Source organism: Hermetia illucens, chromosome 1 (assembly GCF_905115235.1).
Source record: "Hermetia illucens chromosome 1, iHerIll2.2.curated.20191125, whole genome shotgun sequence".
NCBI classification, from domain to species: Eukaryota; Metazoa; Arthropoda; class Insecta; order Diptera; family Stratiomyidae; genus Hermetia; species Hermetia illucens.
The window spans coordinates 47,877,859-47,896,603 of record NC_051849.1 but is presented as its reverse complement, the minus strand read 5'-3'; the positions used below and the strand labels follow the sequence as shown (position 1 = coordinate 47,896,603).

Here is an 18,745-nt window from a genome sequence, read left to right as displayed (position 1 = left end):
TCGCCTCTCAATGGTCGGTAGGCAAAGTTCCGTTCCTGCCATTAACGCAGCAGAAGTGCTCGGTATCCGATGTGCCACCAGAAGAACGAAGAGAACAAAGATAAAAATATTCAATACTTGATTGTCTGCGTAATAACAGCGTGATATGGCAATCAATGGCGTCAAACGTAGAGTCCTCAGAAGAATTTCAATTTCGGGCTTCATGAGTCGGCATATTGTGATGGATTAATTGCAAGGTATTTATCAGATATCTGCTCATAGATACTGTGGTCAAGTCTGCTTGAAAAAGAAAGAAGGAAGAGTCACTACGATCTGAATTGCATAAGGGATGCAATTTTTGCTTGAGCTGATAGTATTTGCTATAAGGCAGGGTAGGAGATATTTTGAACGTAAAACAGGAAAACCTCCTTAAATGAAGACTTACCGATTATAAATAGAGATTCTATAATACAATTCACGCTTCTGATAAGGACGGATTAACCGTTTTTTTTTCAATAACAGTATCGAGTGTGAATTTCAGTGATATCTGCCAAGCATTGTGAGCCTGAGAGAGGTAAGATAGCGGGATTCTGAGCAGTCCTTTTCTTGTGGCAGTGTGCTTTTGCATTCTGCTAGGCCAAGTGCTTATCAGGGGACTAGTCGGCTTGTTGATAACTCCCGCAAGGCCTGCTATCGTGATCTCGGTACCAGTTTTCAGGAAGAATTTTTACAATGAGATTCTGTTGCAGTTTAAGGAGCATCACAATAGTGCATTGCTTCATTGCCGATGGAAATTTCTGATATTGAGGATAAGGATGCTTCTCCTGAGTAGTTTTATGCAGTTCCCAAATATGACCCTGACAAGACCTTGCTCGAGCACGGTCTTCGTGGACGTAATAAATACAGTCAGAATTGTATAGATTTTTGTAACTTTAACTTCCTTGGTATTGGTGAAGAAATTTTGAAGAAAACAACCTTGAATTCTTTGTCGGCTTAAATTCAAAACAAGTTTAAGAGGACCTTATAAAGTGACAGAATGTAATTTGTCAAGTGAAGGGTATGGTTAAATTCACTATGTACTCTTCAGGGATGCGGAAGCTGCCGCAAAAGATAATAATTCAGATACCGTATATCGTATTATGAAAGAAATTGTAAGTAGTTATCATTTTTTCGATGGTTCAGTGAATGACGTTTATTGTAGCTTTCCCATTTACAGCAAGCCAGCGCAAAGTGTGAATATGCGGTTCTGCTTTTTCTTATCTTCAGCCTTTGTCCCGGTCAGAGACGGGGTTGGCTCATTTATATCGGTTAAGCTATTTCTCTGGGTCATGATGGGGTTGAAGTCTTGGCAAGTGAGTTTTCATCAGAACGAATTACAAGTGCATAATATCGAAAACGCTACTCCCGTAAGTTTTGCATGATCGTGTAACCCCATATTCATTGCGGGTATTCTAGTTTCGATTGTATTTATGGCGTCTTACGTCACTGGTCCTACGTAATCACTTTCTCTTCATTGCCGCGAGGCGCCGTTCATTGTCTTCTATAGTTAGTTAACATTCAGAGCTATAGAGGATGACAGGGCAGACAATGCTCCGGTAAATTTTAGATTTGCACGTTCTTTGATGTGCCAATCTCACAAACGTCAGTTGTGGAACGCCACTTAATCCAAGTTGCGCCGATATGTGCAGTTTTCCATTGATTTATAGGATTGATCCGAGGCATTTAATCAGTTCTTGGCAAACCACTGCCACTGGCAATAAGCCTGTTTGCTTCTTTGGGCCGGTCGTTAAAAATTCTGTGTGATCCAGATTAAGAGTCCAGTTCTGTTGCATGAGGCGATCATTCAACTTTCGATCCAGTTGCTTGGGAACAGCTTTCTTATGGGATACTAGAAAAACATCATCTGCATAGAGTAGTGTTTGGGCGCTGGATATTTGACGCTGCGTTCCATAATAAGAACAAAGAGGAGTGATGAGGGGGGTTTCCTTGATGACCACTGTCAGAGACACAAAGCGACTTTGATACTCACACTTCTTTCTCGAATCGCAGAAAAAAAATTTAACTCTGCACACTAGTTCGCCTAGCACCCCGTGTCAGCACAGAATACACCAGGTGAGTTTGTGTGGCTCATGATCAAAAGTCTTCTCTAGATCTCGTGTGTTGCTTCTGACGGTGTTTCTCATGAGTGACCCCGCGGCGTGTTTTGGGTCAGAAGCTCCGCTCTTGATAAAACTGGAAATACTCCCTCCAGCCCCAGTTTCTACAGAGTTACTACTTCCTTTTGTTCGCAAATCCTAGAAATCTTAAATCTTTCCAAGAATGTGGAAATCGTTAATCTTAAGAAGGACACTCGTTTTGGGTGCAACAATTGGAGGGATATTCCCATGTTAACTGCTGTCGCTAAGATAATAGCTAAAATCGTCCTGGAATGCATCAACGAAAATCTGGCAAGCTTAATGAAGTTCGACAAGGGTGTACCTTGCCACTGATACTCCGTTTTGTGACGTGACGTCCTTCTTGTTGTGTTTAGCCAATCTTGTCTGAGGAGACGATCATAAATATATGTACATATGCTGATAGGTTGCTTAGAAGTCGGAAGTGATAGCGCGGGCTATACCTTAGGGTCAACTAGTTGCTGCCTGTAGAAGCGGCTGATTGAAATTATGAATCAATGAACGAACTAATTAGCGATGTAAGGGATGGATAACACATTAAGAACGAGTTATGTGACTTATGTTATCCGAAACAATACATTATAGACAAATTGAAAATGTAATAATGCTTTGAAGACGTCATTGTTAGACTAACCGTTCAATAAGGATATGGTATTTTCACTTTCGGCAGAAGTGTTCAAAATGAAATAACCAGTTGGAAATTTTTCGGCTAGGGATTGAAGATCCCTAAGACCACTTAATGTCGGACTGGACCAAATGGAGAGCAAGTAACCCCCACCTCTTTGGTTTACGGACTCTTTTTTTTCGGGCTTGAAACCCAAGTATCAAAAATTAAAAGGCATCACAGACAGCTTAGGGTGTTGGACAGAGGTGGGGTAACATCTTACGCGTTGCCTCTGACCTGGTACGAAACCGTAAGCCGTCTTTAACACCATACCAGTATTTGGAAACAAGATTTTGAATTCTATACATATGTGACCAAGAGGCTTCAGATTATTCGGGTTCTAACCTAGTGAAAGTTCATAGTTAAGCCTAACGTCCGCAGATATATTGTATGCGAATCCTAATTCCGTCACCTCTGCAACACTCTTAGAATATTAAAGGAAAACCAACAAAAAGTACTGAAAATTTTAATCAGAATCTTGTCTGTAGGGATGTGTTCCAACAGCGATTAAAATAATTAGACATGAATAGTAGTGACGCCACAATAAATCAAATTCGTTATTACGAGTGACACTTAAACGTTTCAAAATAATGAAAACGAAAAATTCCTGCTGTTAACAATACTTGACACGAACTATCAACAAATTCCATCAATCTCACCATTTAAACATTCACCACCCATGAACACTGAAACACCAATTCAAACAGGAACATCGACATTACGAGTACGCTTGCTATTACTATTCCAACGTACGTTGACATCGACAGCACCAAATAATGTCTCAACAGTAATTATTGTTATTAAAACAAACGAAATAATATTTTTTCAACAATACGAATTGGTAACATGTTATTAATATGGTTTTGAGGTAATTCACTTTAAGTAGCTATTTACCTTAGTGTGATAGAATTCACATTGATTAATGAATCGTCAATATATCATCTAAAAAAATTCAATTCCATATTCAATGTTCCATCCAGAATTCAGATTACAGAAAAGAAAGATGGAGAACATAAAATATTTAAAGTGACTTAAAACTGGTTAGAAGCCTTTGGAAAATTAATTTCAGAGGTTTCATTAGAAAAACGAGAGCCTTCCAATCAGCCTTGCCAAAAAGTTACTTCAAGCAGACTGGCTGGCATTTGGGTTAATTTGGACGCAAAATTTTCACAAAATATCTATATCTCAGAGCGACTGAAGATAGTTGGGGAGCAAAGAGCATCTTTATTGTTAACGGAATGCAGTCATTCGTTCGGACATTTTTGAAAAATCTACACATTGAGAAGCACCTCTTGTTAGTGGCTTAAACTGCTGGAAGCTTAGTTATTGGAGTATGTCTTAGCCAAGGGAAATTTGCTTTTTCCGGCTCATGCCTGCCTATCCTTGATTGATATACAAAATGGTTTTGAAGGGGAGTGGCTTCATTTACCCCTTCAGGAGGAAATTTACTCAACTCTTAAGATTAAACCAATTTTAAAACTCTTGGTTTTGAAATTGTTAGCTTAAATCAATAGCGAGTTTGGGAGTACTATTCTGTTACTAAGGAGGATCATTTGTCTGCTGTCCTTCTATTCTTTTGTAACAACTAAAAAAAACTATAAAGGGACTCATGAACTAAGATATAAAATTGGAGAACCTCAAAACCTCAGTATTGAGCCCTACTTGGAAATCATTTTGCGCGTTCATTGGTTGAGTGTATGACACTTAAACTGAGTATATCAATCAAGGACGTTAGATTTAGTTAACCGACTCAACAAAACATATGGTCAATGATTATTCATTTTCTTACGCTAGTGGTGCAAATTGTTGGCTCCAATTTGACTTCTTCATTTTTCCATGGATCGCTTGTTATCTAAAAGATGTATCTGTTATTTCATGCCAAACCATTTTACCTTTTATTATTTAAAAAGGAAAACTTTATGAGATACTTCCAAAACTATCAAGAGTAATTGGTAATTAAAAAAAAAACTTTATGGATAATCGGCATTCATAGATGTCTTTTGGGATTTATAAACTTATTATTGTATTTTTTTAATTTCATTAATATTATGTTGAAACCAACTTTTTTACTATTCACACATTTGTGCTATATCTAAATGTTTTTTTATTCTTTTTCATTTTCTTAAAATGTATTATTGTTGTTCGTAGATTTCAATTTAATTTTTAAAAAAATATGTCATGTGAACCCTTGAATATGTCACTTTGACGGTGCTATTTGTAATACTCTACTTTTGTTTGTTGTTGTTAAAACTTCCTGTAAACTGAAAATATTAATATGTTTTACTAGATATATAAGGTGAGTATATAACCAGAGAATAAAAGATATTAAGTTAAACATACGGAGAGGATTTCTAATTTTTTACAAATAATGTGACCAACGATAATAAGGCAAATTGAAAAGTAAAAGGAAACTCACATACTGAAATCGATGGGCTAAGGAACGTGGAAGTATTGCAGGTGGTAAATCGTGGCAATAAGTAATTTTAAGTCATTCCAGATAATTGTGGCATACCAAAAGGACCAAAAGCGGTTATCTCACGGCAAGTTATCCTCTATATATTCAAAGGGCAGTTTGGTCTTAGTCATGTGAAGAAAAACGTCAAAAAGGGATGATTATGCCAGTATATACAAAACACTACTATATCCGCTTGACGACAAAATCGGTGCTTAAACTGATTACAGCGGCACTAGTGAAGCCATGCTGGATAGGCAAAGGGATGCTTTAGATATCTATCAACGATTAGGTGCAGAAATTGCGGAGAAGAAGGATACCTTATCAAGGATTGTATCGGAGAGCTCCAGAGTATTTTATGGAAAAGGCAAGAAGCTATTGCCAGAAATGCGGAAATCAGCAAAGTGTCTTAACATTTGCTTTCGCAGACATTTAAAAAGTGTCAGTCATTGGCGAATCTTTTCGGCAAAGTAGGGAAGCAAGTTTAATAAGCGATGTAGTGGTTAACGCTGTAGTATTGCATGTGAGAAATCAGTTTTTCGAAAAGTCGTGGAACCGCGGCTTTATAAAGGCGGAAATCATCGGCTTCTGAATCTAAAGTTGTTACACTGCCCCTAGAGCAACTGTTGCGCCAAACAAGGCGGCTTGGTGTGTCATGATATATGTAACAACCCTGAAATAATTACTGACGATTTCTGCATATGGGGTACCACGTTGGAAAATTGTCGACATATAGTACGTCAGTGCTCCTTTGTGTCACTTGTAGTGACCATCCAGCGACCTTCCTCTTTCTCCTTTCCTCAATTACTAAGGTGAAACTGGATGAATGAATTCGTATACGAATTTAAGCTAAGAAGGGTCCAGTATTAGATGGAATTCTAAACAAAGCTAACAAATTGTCTATTAAAGCGCCTTTAGTGAAACTATCACTTTTCACTCGTACATGGTGTCCTCTTTAGTGGAAACAAGTCGGTAAACCGGAAGCTGGAAGCTTGAGGTTTTGTGTATATTTTTTATAAAAAAATATTTGAGTGGACATTTGTCCCATTTGTACCTACCTCGTAATATATGTATATATTATGTGAGAATACCCACTTTCGGATGATCCTGACATTCAAAGTTTTGAATTTGCACAGAAGCAACAAATTTGACCTATCATAAATTTGTTAGTAGTAGTGCGATTTGCACCATGATAGAATCATGATCTATGTTGTAGTCCACCTTGCTGCAAGATTCGTAAAGTACTAACCGAGCCCTTTCATTTGATACCCAGCATGACTATATTCGGCAAAAAACAAATTTACACCCTCGTTTTGCATGTGCTGCATAACTCACCGAATGTGTGAGCGTTCACTTTGTTCTCAGTTTTCCACAAAATTTGATATCGATCGCTATAACCGTTTCCGAGAAAAATGCGTGTGACATACAGACAAACAGCAAACTGATTTTAATAAGGCTTTGTTTTACGCAAAACTTTACAAAACTGAAGAACACTTTTCTACTGAAGCCCAAAAACTGCCTGGCGTACCCTCTGCCAAGTTGCTAGACGACCAAAATGGGTTTAAATCAGCCAACTTATCACGGTAACATGGATGTAAGGACCTTGGTTACAGAGGTGAAGAAATGGCCACGACAAGTGAATTCGGGATCTCAGATCTCCACCAGTTTGGCTCAAAAAATAAAAAAAAAATAAGCCCATCGAAGAATGCTATGAAAATGTGAATAAAACCAATAAAAATCAAAAAGTAAAAGCCAGACTTCCTTTGATCGTGACAATCCAACTCTGAGTGATGGCCACCACACAATTCCTTGATGGAGGATTTGAAATCTACGTCTCTACGCATTTTCAATTAGGAACAATCCAATTAAGATAGGCCCAAAATAGACCTCTTCTCTCGGTAATATTGTTAATAATTGATGCTACCTGCTAAAACCAAAGTTGTTCCCACCGATAAACATCTGTCCTTTGACGATAAACTGCTTTCAGATCCCGAATTCAGGCTAACCTTCGGGCAAACCGGCTGTGAGAAAACCATAATCCTTGAGTTCCGCCAAGATTGGAGGGAAAAGATCCTCTAATGCTTTTAGGGTCAAGCGTTAATTAAAGTGGAAAGATCTTCTCATGGCTGTGGCTTAGGCGTGGCCGGCAACGACTGAAGCTTCAATTGCTAAGGCAATTGCCAAATCTCCAATCACACGCGTCCTTTCGTGTGTATCTGGAGATGTGGGTGTATGGACATGGTCATGTGCAGGCCAAGTTTAAGTAGGCAAAAATGCCAACTAGTGGATAACAACTTGTCTATTGGAAGGATACTCAGGAATAAAACGAAACATGGAGGAGCACAGGCAAAATAAAATTACGACCGGCGGCTTTTGAGAGTAGGCAAGCGAAGTAGTGTAGTAGTAGTGAGAACGTTGGCTACTATGTCATCTAATATTACAAGTTCACTGGAGGGGAAAAAACTGGTTCTATCCACTTGTTTAGAAGAGGTGCTATATACGATGCAGCGATCAATCAGGAGAGGTCGGATCAAAATAGTACGGGAGGTTATCATCATCTCCAAACATATTGAAGGGTAATACGTTGATATTCTAACGAGAGTGAAGAGAGATCCCGAACTTGGTAATAATGTTAGCCGCATTAGAAGGTTCCAGAAAGGAGCTAAATTCAATAATGCAACTTTGAAAAAAACTACGGGACACAGACCGCAATCATCATCCTACCAGTGGAGACAACACTCAAACTGTTGGCAGCAGGGAGAGTTAGAATAGACTGGGTTATGTGTCGGCTTAGGGGGGAGATGTGACTGAAGCGGTGCTGCAGATAACTTGACTTCCACATTTGAACCAGTTTAAATAGCAGGTCGAAGCTATGAAGGAGGTGCACAACGGAAGGCCATACCAGCAAGGACTGTAGAGCTGATTCAAATTGTTCACTGTGCAGGAGGGTGTGGACCATCAGCCCTTTGCAGGTAGCACCGGGTGCCCGGAATACAGTAGAGCCTTAAGGAAAATTGCAGATAAGGTTAATGCAAATAAACGAGAACCACTGCTAGGGGGTACAGGATTTATCTACGAGAAAGGCATTGATGTCGTCATAGTTAGTAAGCTATATTAGAATGACGGTGGTGGCACTTAGATCGAAACCGCTATGGGAAAACACATTTTCCAGGATATAATGGAGTATTCAGAAGATGGATTTGAAGTGAAGTGAAAGAAATTAAAATGAATACATAGTTATATTTGCTATGCTCCACCCAGCGCTTCACTTGCCGAGTATGAGCAAATGTCGTGTGCTCCCAAGAGGTCATTATCCGAAAATTATAGCAGCGGATTTTAGTGCATGGACTCTTGAATGGCTTAGTCGGACAACGAATGTTGGAGCATATGTTTTGCTCTAAGCAATCAAGTAGCTAGACGTGGAACACCCGATTCTTGGAACCTCATACTTTTTCAGAGGAAGGAGCTTGCGGTCTACAGTTGACCTGACATACGTAAGCTCCCCCCCCCCCCCTAGGTAATCTACATGGAAATTAAGGGCGAATTGAGCTCGAAAAAAGGCTCTCATAGAATGTCGGTTGTCCGGGGCGCGGTGAACGCTTTTAAGCAGGACACATTTCTGAGGGGCTCAAACTCAACATATATCTGCGATGGCATGAAAGAGAAAAAGTCCCCCAATCAATCGATGGGTGCCGCAATGCAATGCTACTATGCACAGGTCCCGGTGCAGGTGTGACTTATGCTATGGAAAGCCATGTAAAATGGGGTGCTTGTTTTTCCCATTCCAGAAGAGGTTACGATCACCGGTTTTGTGGCGGTAGTCAGGCCTGAAAAAACTCCGGGCCCGCAGTAGAAAAAAGGATAGTAGACGGGCCAGACAAACTTTCACACCAAATACGTATAATTTTCACTTTTAGGCCTTGTGTTTCACATAATTTTCACCCCGAGCACGGATTTTTTCTCTGTGGTCCTGGCTGCAGTTATTACAGCAAAGCACATAGAGGATGTGGAGTCTAGGGGATGGAGACAGTAAGAGTGGTAAAATACGGCTAGAAAGAAGTGGACATGCGGTCGTTTGGCTATCAAATATCTGGTAGTGATGATTGATGCCAAACTGAATCCCATGGAATACCTAAAAATGCATCTCAAAAGCATTCAGTTCCATCGTGGCATTTGTAAAAATGTTGCCTAATGTTGGTTGGCAGAGGTGGCTTCTAATCGGAGTGGTGTGATCCATTCTACTTTACCTGAAACATATGTTTGCAAACTCTCGGAGAAAGTAGCATGTGAAATCGGTTTATCGTAGCCCCTTTTAGAATTAAATAAGATCGTGGCATCGTTTAGAAAGAAGCCACTATCTTGGTTTATATAAACCGTATAGACGGGCACACAAAAAGCAAGGCCAGAATTATGCGATCCCTGGCAACGCAAAAGGGACGAGTCTACGAAGGGTTGCTGGATGCACAGTCTCCTTTCCAACATGAATGTATGGCTTGAGTGAAATTACAGGGAGGGGGACTAAGATATTACCCAGTTCTTGGCAGGACATGATGTTTGCTACAGGCAGTATATGCATTTTTCACAGCTTGAGTTGGAAAAAATCGATATTGTCGTCAGAAAAAAGTCTAAAGTCGAGTTCTGGAGTATGTGATCGACAACATCAGAAATTCTGTAGGTTGTTCTAGTGTGCAGTTCTGCAGTAGGTAAAATTTCGAAATTTTTACAACAAAACGTTAAGGTTATACATTAATAATAAAGCCCAAGCAAAATTTGCGTAAATGCCTGGACTTTAGAAAGGCGATAACTGCAATGAAAAAATGAGATTAATGCAAATAAGCCTCAATCATTGCAAGGTCTTCTTGCGCAGACCCCTTACGAATCTGCAACGGAGATTGCCATCATAAGTGAACCGTATAGGAACTTTGACGGCGGTTTATGGTTTACAGATTCGACTGGTGGGGCGACGATATGGGCGTGTGTCCGTCAAGTTATATAATATACCATGTGTCAGAAAAAAATAAGCGGTATATTCGTATATAGCTGTAACGCCCCGCCGAGCCTCACGCTGTTTGAAATTGAAGACCTGTTAGACGATCTTCTCGACGCAAGAGGGCGGAGTCGAAAGATGGTAGCTAGTGACTTTAATGTATGGACTATTGAGTCAAGCAGCAGGGAGACTAACGCAAGGGGGCCGTGCTTACTAGAAGCGTTCCCGCAGTTGGATGTAGTCCCGGTCAGGGAATGATTTAAGGAGTTCTGTTCGGAGGCGGACGTAAACCCGTGAGATAGCGCCTATAAAATCGTAAAATTATGACGGGATGCATCAGAGACAGTTCATCTCCACAAATCATTGTTAAAAATAATTTAGGGGTTGTTTCTCCATCAACAGGGCTACCTATCTGGCTGCTCTTGTCGATAGTTACTTGCGAGAACGGACGCTCCGGAATGGCACCGATGATGGATCCAATGAGTACAGTGTCTCCGCGGGTTACCCACAGAGGTCCGCTACGAAACATCAAGTACTATGATGAACTTAACTTTTCGGTTCCGGAAGAGGATACAGTAGTGGGTTAGGCTGACGATATAGCACTGGTTATAATCGCAAAGCATCTCAAAGATGCTGGGTTGTACTTAAGCGAAGCAATCTGCGCTGTTAACACTTAGTTGTAGCGTGTCGGATTGGAAAAGAAGAAAAGACGGAAGAGGTTATCATAATAAGCGCCGCAAGAGAAATTACACCTATATTACAATTGGGAATCATATCATGACTTCCAAGCCGGCCTTCAAATACTTAGGAGTAATGATAGACGCAAAACTCAATTTTAAAGCGCAGATTGCTTATAGCCCGGGTTGTGAGTTCTATTTGATGTATGCAGTTCCAGTTTGGTGGTAGGTGCAGCTTGTTTTAGGCAATGTATCATATATAAACTGAGTGCAGTCAGGTTGATCCCTTCCATCGGGGAGTGGGTGGAGGGAAAGCATGAGGAGATAAATTGTTATCTCACCCAGTTCCTCATCGGCCTTGGAGGATATCGTCAATACCTGTATGTGTTCAAATTGGACACCTTACCTGATTGTCTAAACTGCGGTGGTGCCCCAGAGGTCGTAGCGTATGTATTCTTTCAATACCCGAGGTTCTTGGGAAAAAGGGGGAAATTAGACGAAACTTTATGTGAAGTGATATCACTGGAAAATTGTTGTCCAGAGAATGGTAGCTTTCTAGGAGGATTTGGATGCGATCAATTGCAAGATCGCAGTAATCCAGGATAAACTGTGAAAAGCGGAAGAAGTCAGGAAGGCGTGGTTACTAGTAAATTCGGTTGAAACTACATAGGTTTGAAGAAATTCGGGGTAAAATTTTTCACCTTTAATATTTTTTTCCTATTATTAGTGACCTCCTTTATGGTGCCTTGGTCACAGGACGTGTAGGGATTAAATGAAATTTACTTCCAATCTCACCGAGTCACGTGGACGTCTTTTGGACAAAGGGCTCAGTATTTGGCGAAGGGCCAGACTGAAGGGGGAAAAAGTAACAAAACCAAATTTTTCAGTTTGACAGATCATCGGTAAGAGCATCGAAGGTTTTGGAGAAGTTAATGGGTGGGTAGTCTGGTTTTAGTTGATGGTACGTAAAATTCAAATTCGTTGTTTTTTCAAAAATCTCTAAATCCCGTGCTCATATCTCATACTGGAAATCTGCAAGCTTTCATCTAGTGGTATATTTCCAAAATTGGAGAATTAGAGAAATTAACGCTGGGAAAGGGTCTACCGTTTCCTATCACACATAATTATTGAATTAACTATTTCATTTTCATGGTATAGGTTAAAGCATAGCATGGAATTATTATATATAACAGATGATTATAAAGTTTAAAATATCTAAGTAGATGGTCTTTTGCGTTATGTCAAAATATTTTATGTATTTTTAGTACTTTAGTCTATTTCTACGTACGTACATAAGTATAAATATAATTGAAACTACATATTCAAAGGTTCACGAGACATATTCTTGTTGGGATTTAAAAGGGGATGAAAATAGCACGGTAAACATTTTTTAATAAATTTGCTTTCAAATAATACGCAACTCCACACCAATACTCTAGTAGACGTGACACACTACCCTTAAAGACATTTGGCACAATCAAACCAAACCGATAAAGTAAACGAGTATATAAACGTACGCATGTATATTTCTAAAAATAGTATTTGAAATTGAAAAGAAGAAAAGGAAACGAAAGGATAATATCTTTTACTGTCTAATATCAGATTGTGGCTTCCAATTTGCGAAACAAGCACATACTTCGGTTGAAAAAGCGATAAGGGTCACATTCAGAGTAAATTGATTGAAAAGTGTAGATAGTAATGCATATTTAGAAATGGAAGATTACAGTATGATAATTTACAGGACTTAAGCTCAAAACTTGACTTTCATACAACACATTTGAGAGGGACACTTTCTTGTTGGAAATAAGAATAGATTCTGACTGTTGTGATTGAGATAGGAATCGTTAGAGCGAAATCAGAATTGCATTATTTTCATAGAGTGAAAAGAATATCCGAAGAAATTTGAAAGATCTTCGATTGAGTCAGCGAACTTTAGTAGTTTCAGTGAAAGATTCGCGTTTTCACTTTCCTGTCTTCGTGATTATATGCACACTGGTTTTAATGTGTATATAAAGTACGCGATGTCGAACAAATGAAGAATGGAAAACGGAAAAACCAACGAACCAAAGAGGAAACTCAAACCTTTTAGATATACTCTATCTGAAACTAATGAAATATGAAAGCCTTTGCGTTTTACTAGAACAAACTAATGTAAATTTTAATCAAATGGCCTTGGTTGTTGATATATTTCTTAATGTAAAACTGCTTAAGAATAGTCCTTTAATTGAAAATTTGAAATCTGATGATCAAATGGAAGCTGGTTGAAAGATACTTACATAGACTTCTTCCCATTGTGAGACGTAGCGCACGAGCCTAGAGAGACGAAGTAATCTAACCAACGAAAGTAACTTAGCTAAGCGTAATATACGCAAGGCTCGGCCAGCATGGAGAATTTGAAAGGAATCCGAAAAATCCTAGAATATATTTTTGCCGCAAGATTGTTAAGTATTCTTTTGTACGGTTAGGAATGCTCTTACGCTTACTTGATTGAAAATCAAGAATATGTAATCCAATGGTATGGATGATATCAAGTCAAGAAAAAACCAGGTTTTCAGATAATGTTTGGCTATTAATTTTGGATCCAATATCACTTGTTCTGCGTTGTCCTGTTGCATTATACCTGAAATTACAAAGGAAAGGAATACATGAGAATTGTGTACCAAAGTAAATAAGTGATTTATAACTAAAGCTGCAGTAACCGTATGTATATCTTTCAGCGATCCTTGTTTCAAACGGAAAAGTCAAGCGCTACTTTAAGGGGGCCATCCCCTGGCAAAGTGATACTTTGATATTGGTGAGTTGTTCGGAAATTACAGCATTAAAATGTCACATGCCAGGTTTATGTTGATCGCCGTAATAAAGCGCGTATTTATCGGTCCGAATGATTTCGCTAAAGCCACAAGAGGCCAAGACTTTGCATGTGTTTCTTCAAGAAACCTAAGGTTTATAGCAGATCGACGGCCAGTTAAGACTTTATGGTTAAAAATCGTGGTGACCGCTGGGAGCTCTTTCTTAACGAAAAGCTGCAGACGGAGAAGGATGAAGGTGAGTTTTCCACGCCTAAAAACGGGATACATTTTACCACTTGGTCCCCCAGGTTGCAGGTTTGGCAGGGCTGACAACCCTACATGGAAAACAACTTGTTACGAAGCCACAACAGGAGGCTCGGACTGGACGGATAACACAACGACGAACCCGGCAACGACAACGGAATAACGATTTGCACATTTTCTCATGAAACGTGTGCTCCCTGTAAATAGGGGGAAGGGAGTTGTTGTCAGTTCAGGGAACCCCTTACCGTCCGATCCCTCTGCCGGTCGAGTTCAATCTTCTTCGCAATAAGAAAAGTCCGAACATAATGCGCAATACGATTCCCACTGCCAGCGCTCTTCAGCATCTCTCTGACAATATTGTCTGGAGAGAGCTCCCCTATGTCTGCATAAAGCTACTGACGAAAGCCATCCCACCTCTCGCAAGAGAAAAATGTCTGTTCAGCGTCGTCCGCCACTCCATTCCAGAACACAAAATCATGAGATCGCGCCTTCCCGATCCTGTGCAGGTAAGACTGAAAACCTCCATGCCCGCTTAGAACTTGGGTAAGGGAGTAATCAATCTCACCGTGCGTTCTGTTCAACTACGGGTCTAATTTGGCGACAGTCCATTTGCCTGGCTCATTTTGCCAAGAGAGTTGCCACTCAGTAAGGGTGCGTGGACGTTCTTCACGGGCAACCACCTCTTTTAAGTTTTCGCCTTTACGGCGGTAGATAGCTTTGCGCTCCTTGGCAAGGAGGGCAAAAGGAATCACTCCCGCGATCACCATCACAGCCGGTTCGGAGACGGTGCGATAAGCAGACGCCACTCGCAAAGCTCCCCGCTTCTGCACTTGAGCAAGGCGTTTACGATGCACCTCCTTGTCAAGGGCATCAGCCCATACCTGCGCACTATAGAGCAGAACCGACTGCATTGCTTCCATAAGGAGACGTCTCCTAGTTGATATAGGGTCCCCGACATTCGCCATTAGTCGACTTAAGGTCGCGACTCCAGCTGCAGCCCTGTCCGCTGCTGCTTTGATTGAAGCTCATCTTCGAATCATTGAGCAGTCATCCATTCGATTACCCGTCGCATCAATCTACCAAGCCTGCTTTGCGCCTGTTCAACAGTGCGTCCGGCAACAAAGGCCGCAACGTCGTCTGCATAACCGACCAGGCGCGACTCTTCGGGAATATCGAGTCTCAGCAGACTATCATAAGAAGCATTCCAGAGGTCCGGCCTTAGGATGGATCCCTGTGTTAATAACGACGTGATTTCAATCCTCCTTTGGCCCTCTAGCGTCTCATAGAGCAGAGAGCGGTATTTCAGATAATCCCTCAATATCCGCAAGAGATAGGTTGGCAAGTGAAATGAGTTTTCTAATGTGCCTAGCATATCTGTCCATCTTACAGAATTGAAGGCAGTTCTGAAATTAAGCGTTATGAGGAGCACTATCCGTCGAGATCGGCGGCTGTGTGCCTCGGTTCGATGAACCGCATTTACGACCTCCATAACAGCATCCACTGTAGATCTTCCCGTTCTGAACCCGAACTGCATTGCGGATAAGTCCCCGGCAGCGCGGATTGCTTCAGCCAGTCTACCCCTGATGAGCTTCTCGAGCACATTTCCGGTCGTGTCAAGCATAGACAGCGGTCGGTATGCAGACGGGCCTCCTTTACCCTTAGGGATCTACGCGAGTCTGGCCACTTTCCAGCGATAAGGAAAACTGCCTTCTTTCAAGCAAGCGTTGAATACTTCAAGCAGCAGTTCTGGCCATTGGCAGAACACAAGTTTGTAAACTTCCACCGGGATGCCATCAGGGCCTGGCGCCTTCCTGTTTTTCATATTGAGAACTGCTTCTTCGAGCTCTCTCATTGTGAAAAGGGGGCAATCCTCGACGCTTTCCGCGCTATTTACATCAACCCGTACTGGGTGTCTGGGGACCAATGCCCGCACAATGCGGTCCGCTTGGTCGGTCCTTAGTATGTAGGGCTTCCGCAGAGCCCCGATTTTCCGGATGACAAGCTTATAGCCAAGTCGCCACGGGCCCTCATTCACCTCGTTAAGAAGGTTTTGCCAACCGGCGAGCTTTGCTTTTATTTATAGCGCTGCGGAGTCTCCTTTTTGCTGATCTATACTGCACCTTTATGGCACATGCCTCCTCGTTTGCGTGCCAATGTTGTGCCACACGCGGAGCTTATGACATTTCCTCCGTAGATCGACAATTTCTGCCTTCCACCAGTGCATAGAAGGCTTGTCGCGCCTGGGCCACTCCGGGGCATTGAAGCCTCACACGCCGTCGTTATCAGGTTTATCACTGAAATTACGACGGTGTCAGCTATGAGACTACCACTTTTCGAAGTGCCCGCCAGCGCGACCCTGCCTGCTCCAAGAGGTTCGACGAACTTCCCGATGTTGACCTTCGCGACATTCCTTAGGCAGGGGGAGCGTCGCGTTGGTGCTCGTCAGCAGGTAACGTCAACCACTTCGAAAGCGATGTACTGGTGATCCCTTGCCGAAAAGTCTTCTAGGACTTGACAGTCGTCCACCGTTTCCCTCTGGAGTCTGATTGAGGCATTAAAATCACTGCCTACCAGGATACCCTCCGTGCTGAAAACGGCGTCTTCCAGAGCATCAAGCCGGCGCCGAAAGTCCGGCGTCATCTCGTTCGGCGTCAGGTAAGCCCTAAAAAACGTTATCCCTAAACACCGGATCCAGACAAACCTGCTCCCCCGGCCTTCGGCAAGAACACGAAGTCGAAATGGCAGTGGTGCCCGAAACAATAAACATTGAAGACTGCAACTTTGAGACCGTTGAAAATCACAACCGATAACAGCTATGAGGATGAAAACCGCGCACGGTTGTTGGCTGCCAACAGAGCCTATTTCAGCTTACAACTGTTTCGCTTGAAACGTCTCACCATAGGGTCAAAGCTCTTACTGTACAAGACTATGACCTTGCCATGTATTCCTCGGGAACCTGGGTTCTTAGCAAGAAAAATTGCGAACTCTTGGCCGCGTTCAAGAGAAGAATCCTCCGAAGAATTTTTGGTCCCCTACATGGGGATGGACGATTCCGTAGCCTATATAACGATGTCCATACGGACAAGTGGTGGGCTAAATGCTGCTAGACTTACAAAGAATTTTCTTGCAGAGCAAAACATCTGGAAAGGACACGCTGGTATGGTTTGATATTGTAGCAAAGGAAGTTGAAATTAGGATGAATGAAAACAAAATAATGTTTTTTACAAAAATAAATTGAAAGATGCCTCCTAGATAAAACATCTCCATAGACGCGTAGAATATCTAGGAAAAAATTATCAAAATAGGTAAATAAAATTGACAAAACAAGGACGAGAATTCGTCTGGGGAATAGATTTGACTGCTCGTCAAAAGTCAAAATGTATAAACAGGAAGACGGCACTGCAAATCTACAAAATTATCATCAGACCTTTTCTATGCAATGTTAGTGAATCGTGGACCTAACTAAGGGAACATTCAAAATATTGAAGGGCTATGAAAGGAAGGTCCTACGTAGACTTATTAGCAGCAGCAAGGACAAAGACTCCATTAGGGTAGTTATCTACAAGACATGGAAGGCAGGAGAATCCTCAAAAGGGAAGAAAAATGGCCAAAATGAGAAAACGCTGTTGATGCTGATGGTGAAATGCTATTAGATGTAAGAAATTGGAGGAATGAAACAGTTCATTCAGGTGAATATTAAACGAAGCCAAGGCCTTCACAATCACTTGAAGAAGGTTATCATAAATACGGCCACAAACATGTTTGACGATGAATGTAAACTAGCATACCGAGTAGTGCTGCATTCTCAAAGGACGCGGGCACGCGTGGAGACTTATCACGAACTCCGGCGAGCGAAGAAGTAACTTCACAGACGGAAAAAGGAAGCCTGGGAAAACCAACAAGTCTGTGAACTAGAAAAGTACAGGGAGCAACCGCAGCAGGCGCGGAAGTTTTACCAACAAGTCAGCAGGATGAAGCCTTATACACCTGGATGTTCATCCTGCCGAGACAAACAGGGAAATTTGATTTGCGACAGAATGGGCATATCGGAAAATGAATCAATGCCTGACGACTGGCAAAGAGGCATTATCTGTCTCCTACATAAAAAGGGGGATATTACGCAATGCACCAATTATAGAGGTATCACGTTGCTGAGTACCATCTATAAGATATTCTCCGCTATCTTGCTAGGCCCGTACTAACAGCTAACATTATTGGCCCGTACCAAAGAGGCTTTACTCCAGGCAAATCAGCAACAAATCAGATTTTCTCTCTGCAGCAAGCGATGGAAAAGCTGTTGGAATATGGGCATCAGCTGCACCATATATTCATCTATTTTAAAACCGCCTATGATAGCATAGCCAGGGTAAAATTGTGCACGGCCATGAGAGAATTCCCGTTGAAATTGATAAGACTGACTAGGCTGACCTTGACCAATGTGTGAGGCCAGAGAAAAGCAGTAGGATCACTCTCAAGACCATTCGACATCAACAACGGTCTACGACAAGGGGATGCCCTATCATGCGTCCTCTTTAACCTGCCCGTCGAGAAAGTGGTCCGTAATGCTGAGGTAAATACAAGAGGTACGATCCTCTTTAAGTCCACTCAACTACTAGCCTATGCTGACAATATCGACATCATGGGAAGAACGACCCAAGACCTACAAACTGACGTCATCCAGATTGAGCAGGCGGTAATCGGCGCGAGATCTTGGGCTGCACATCAATGAAGGCAAGACAAAGTATATGGTGGCAATGTC

At 41.6% G+C, this 18,745-nt stretch overlaps 1 protein-coding gene across 8 annotated transcripts in view; it reads right to left on the bottom strand.

Moving 5' to 3' along the window:
- Positions 1–18,745, bottom strand: part of LOC119647771 (probable serine/threonine-protein kinase DDB_G0272282) — a 498,077-nt gene that overhangs the window by 32,609 nt on the left and 446,723 nt on the right. For 4 of the 8 annotated variants that reach the window (XM_038048970.1, XM_038048957.1, XM_038048987.1 and 1 more), the window contains exons 6-7: positions 13,417–13,553; positions 13,210–13,347 (exon numbers count right to left, since the gene is read on the bottom strand). In XM_038048970.1, coding sequence (XP_037904898.1) covers positions 13,210–13,347; positions 13,417–13,553 — 275 coding nt within the window. Of the gene's footprint in view, positions 1–3,732; positions 3,760–13,209; positions 13,348–13,410; positions 13,554–18,745 lie in introns of those variants that run through there. The other 4 variants (XM_038048964.1, XM_038048949.1, XM_038048980.1 and 1 more) reach the window with 2 other exon arrangements.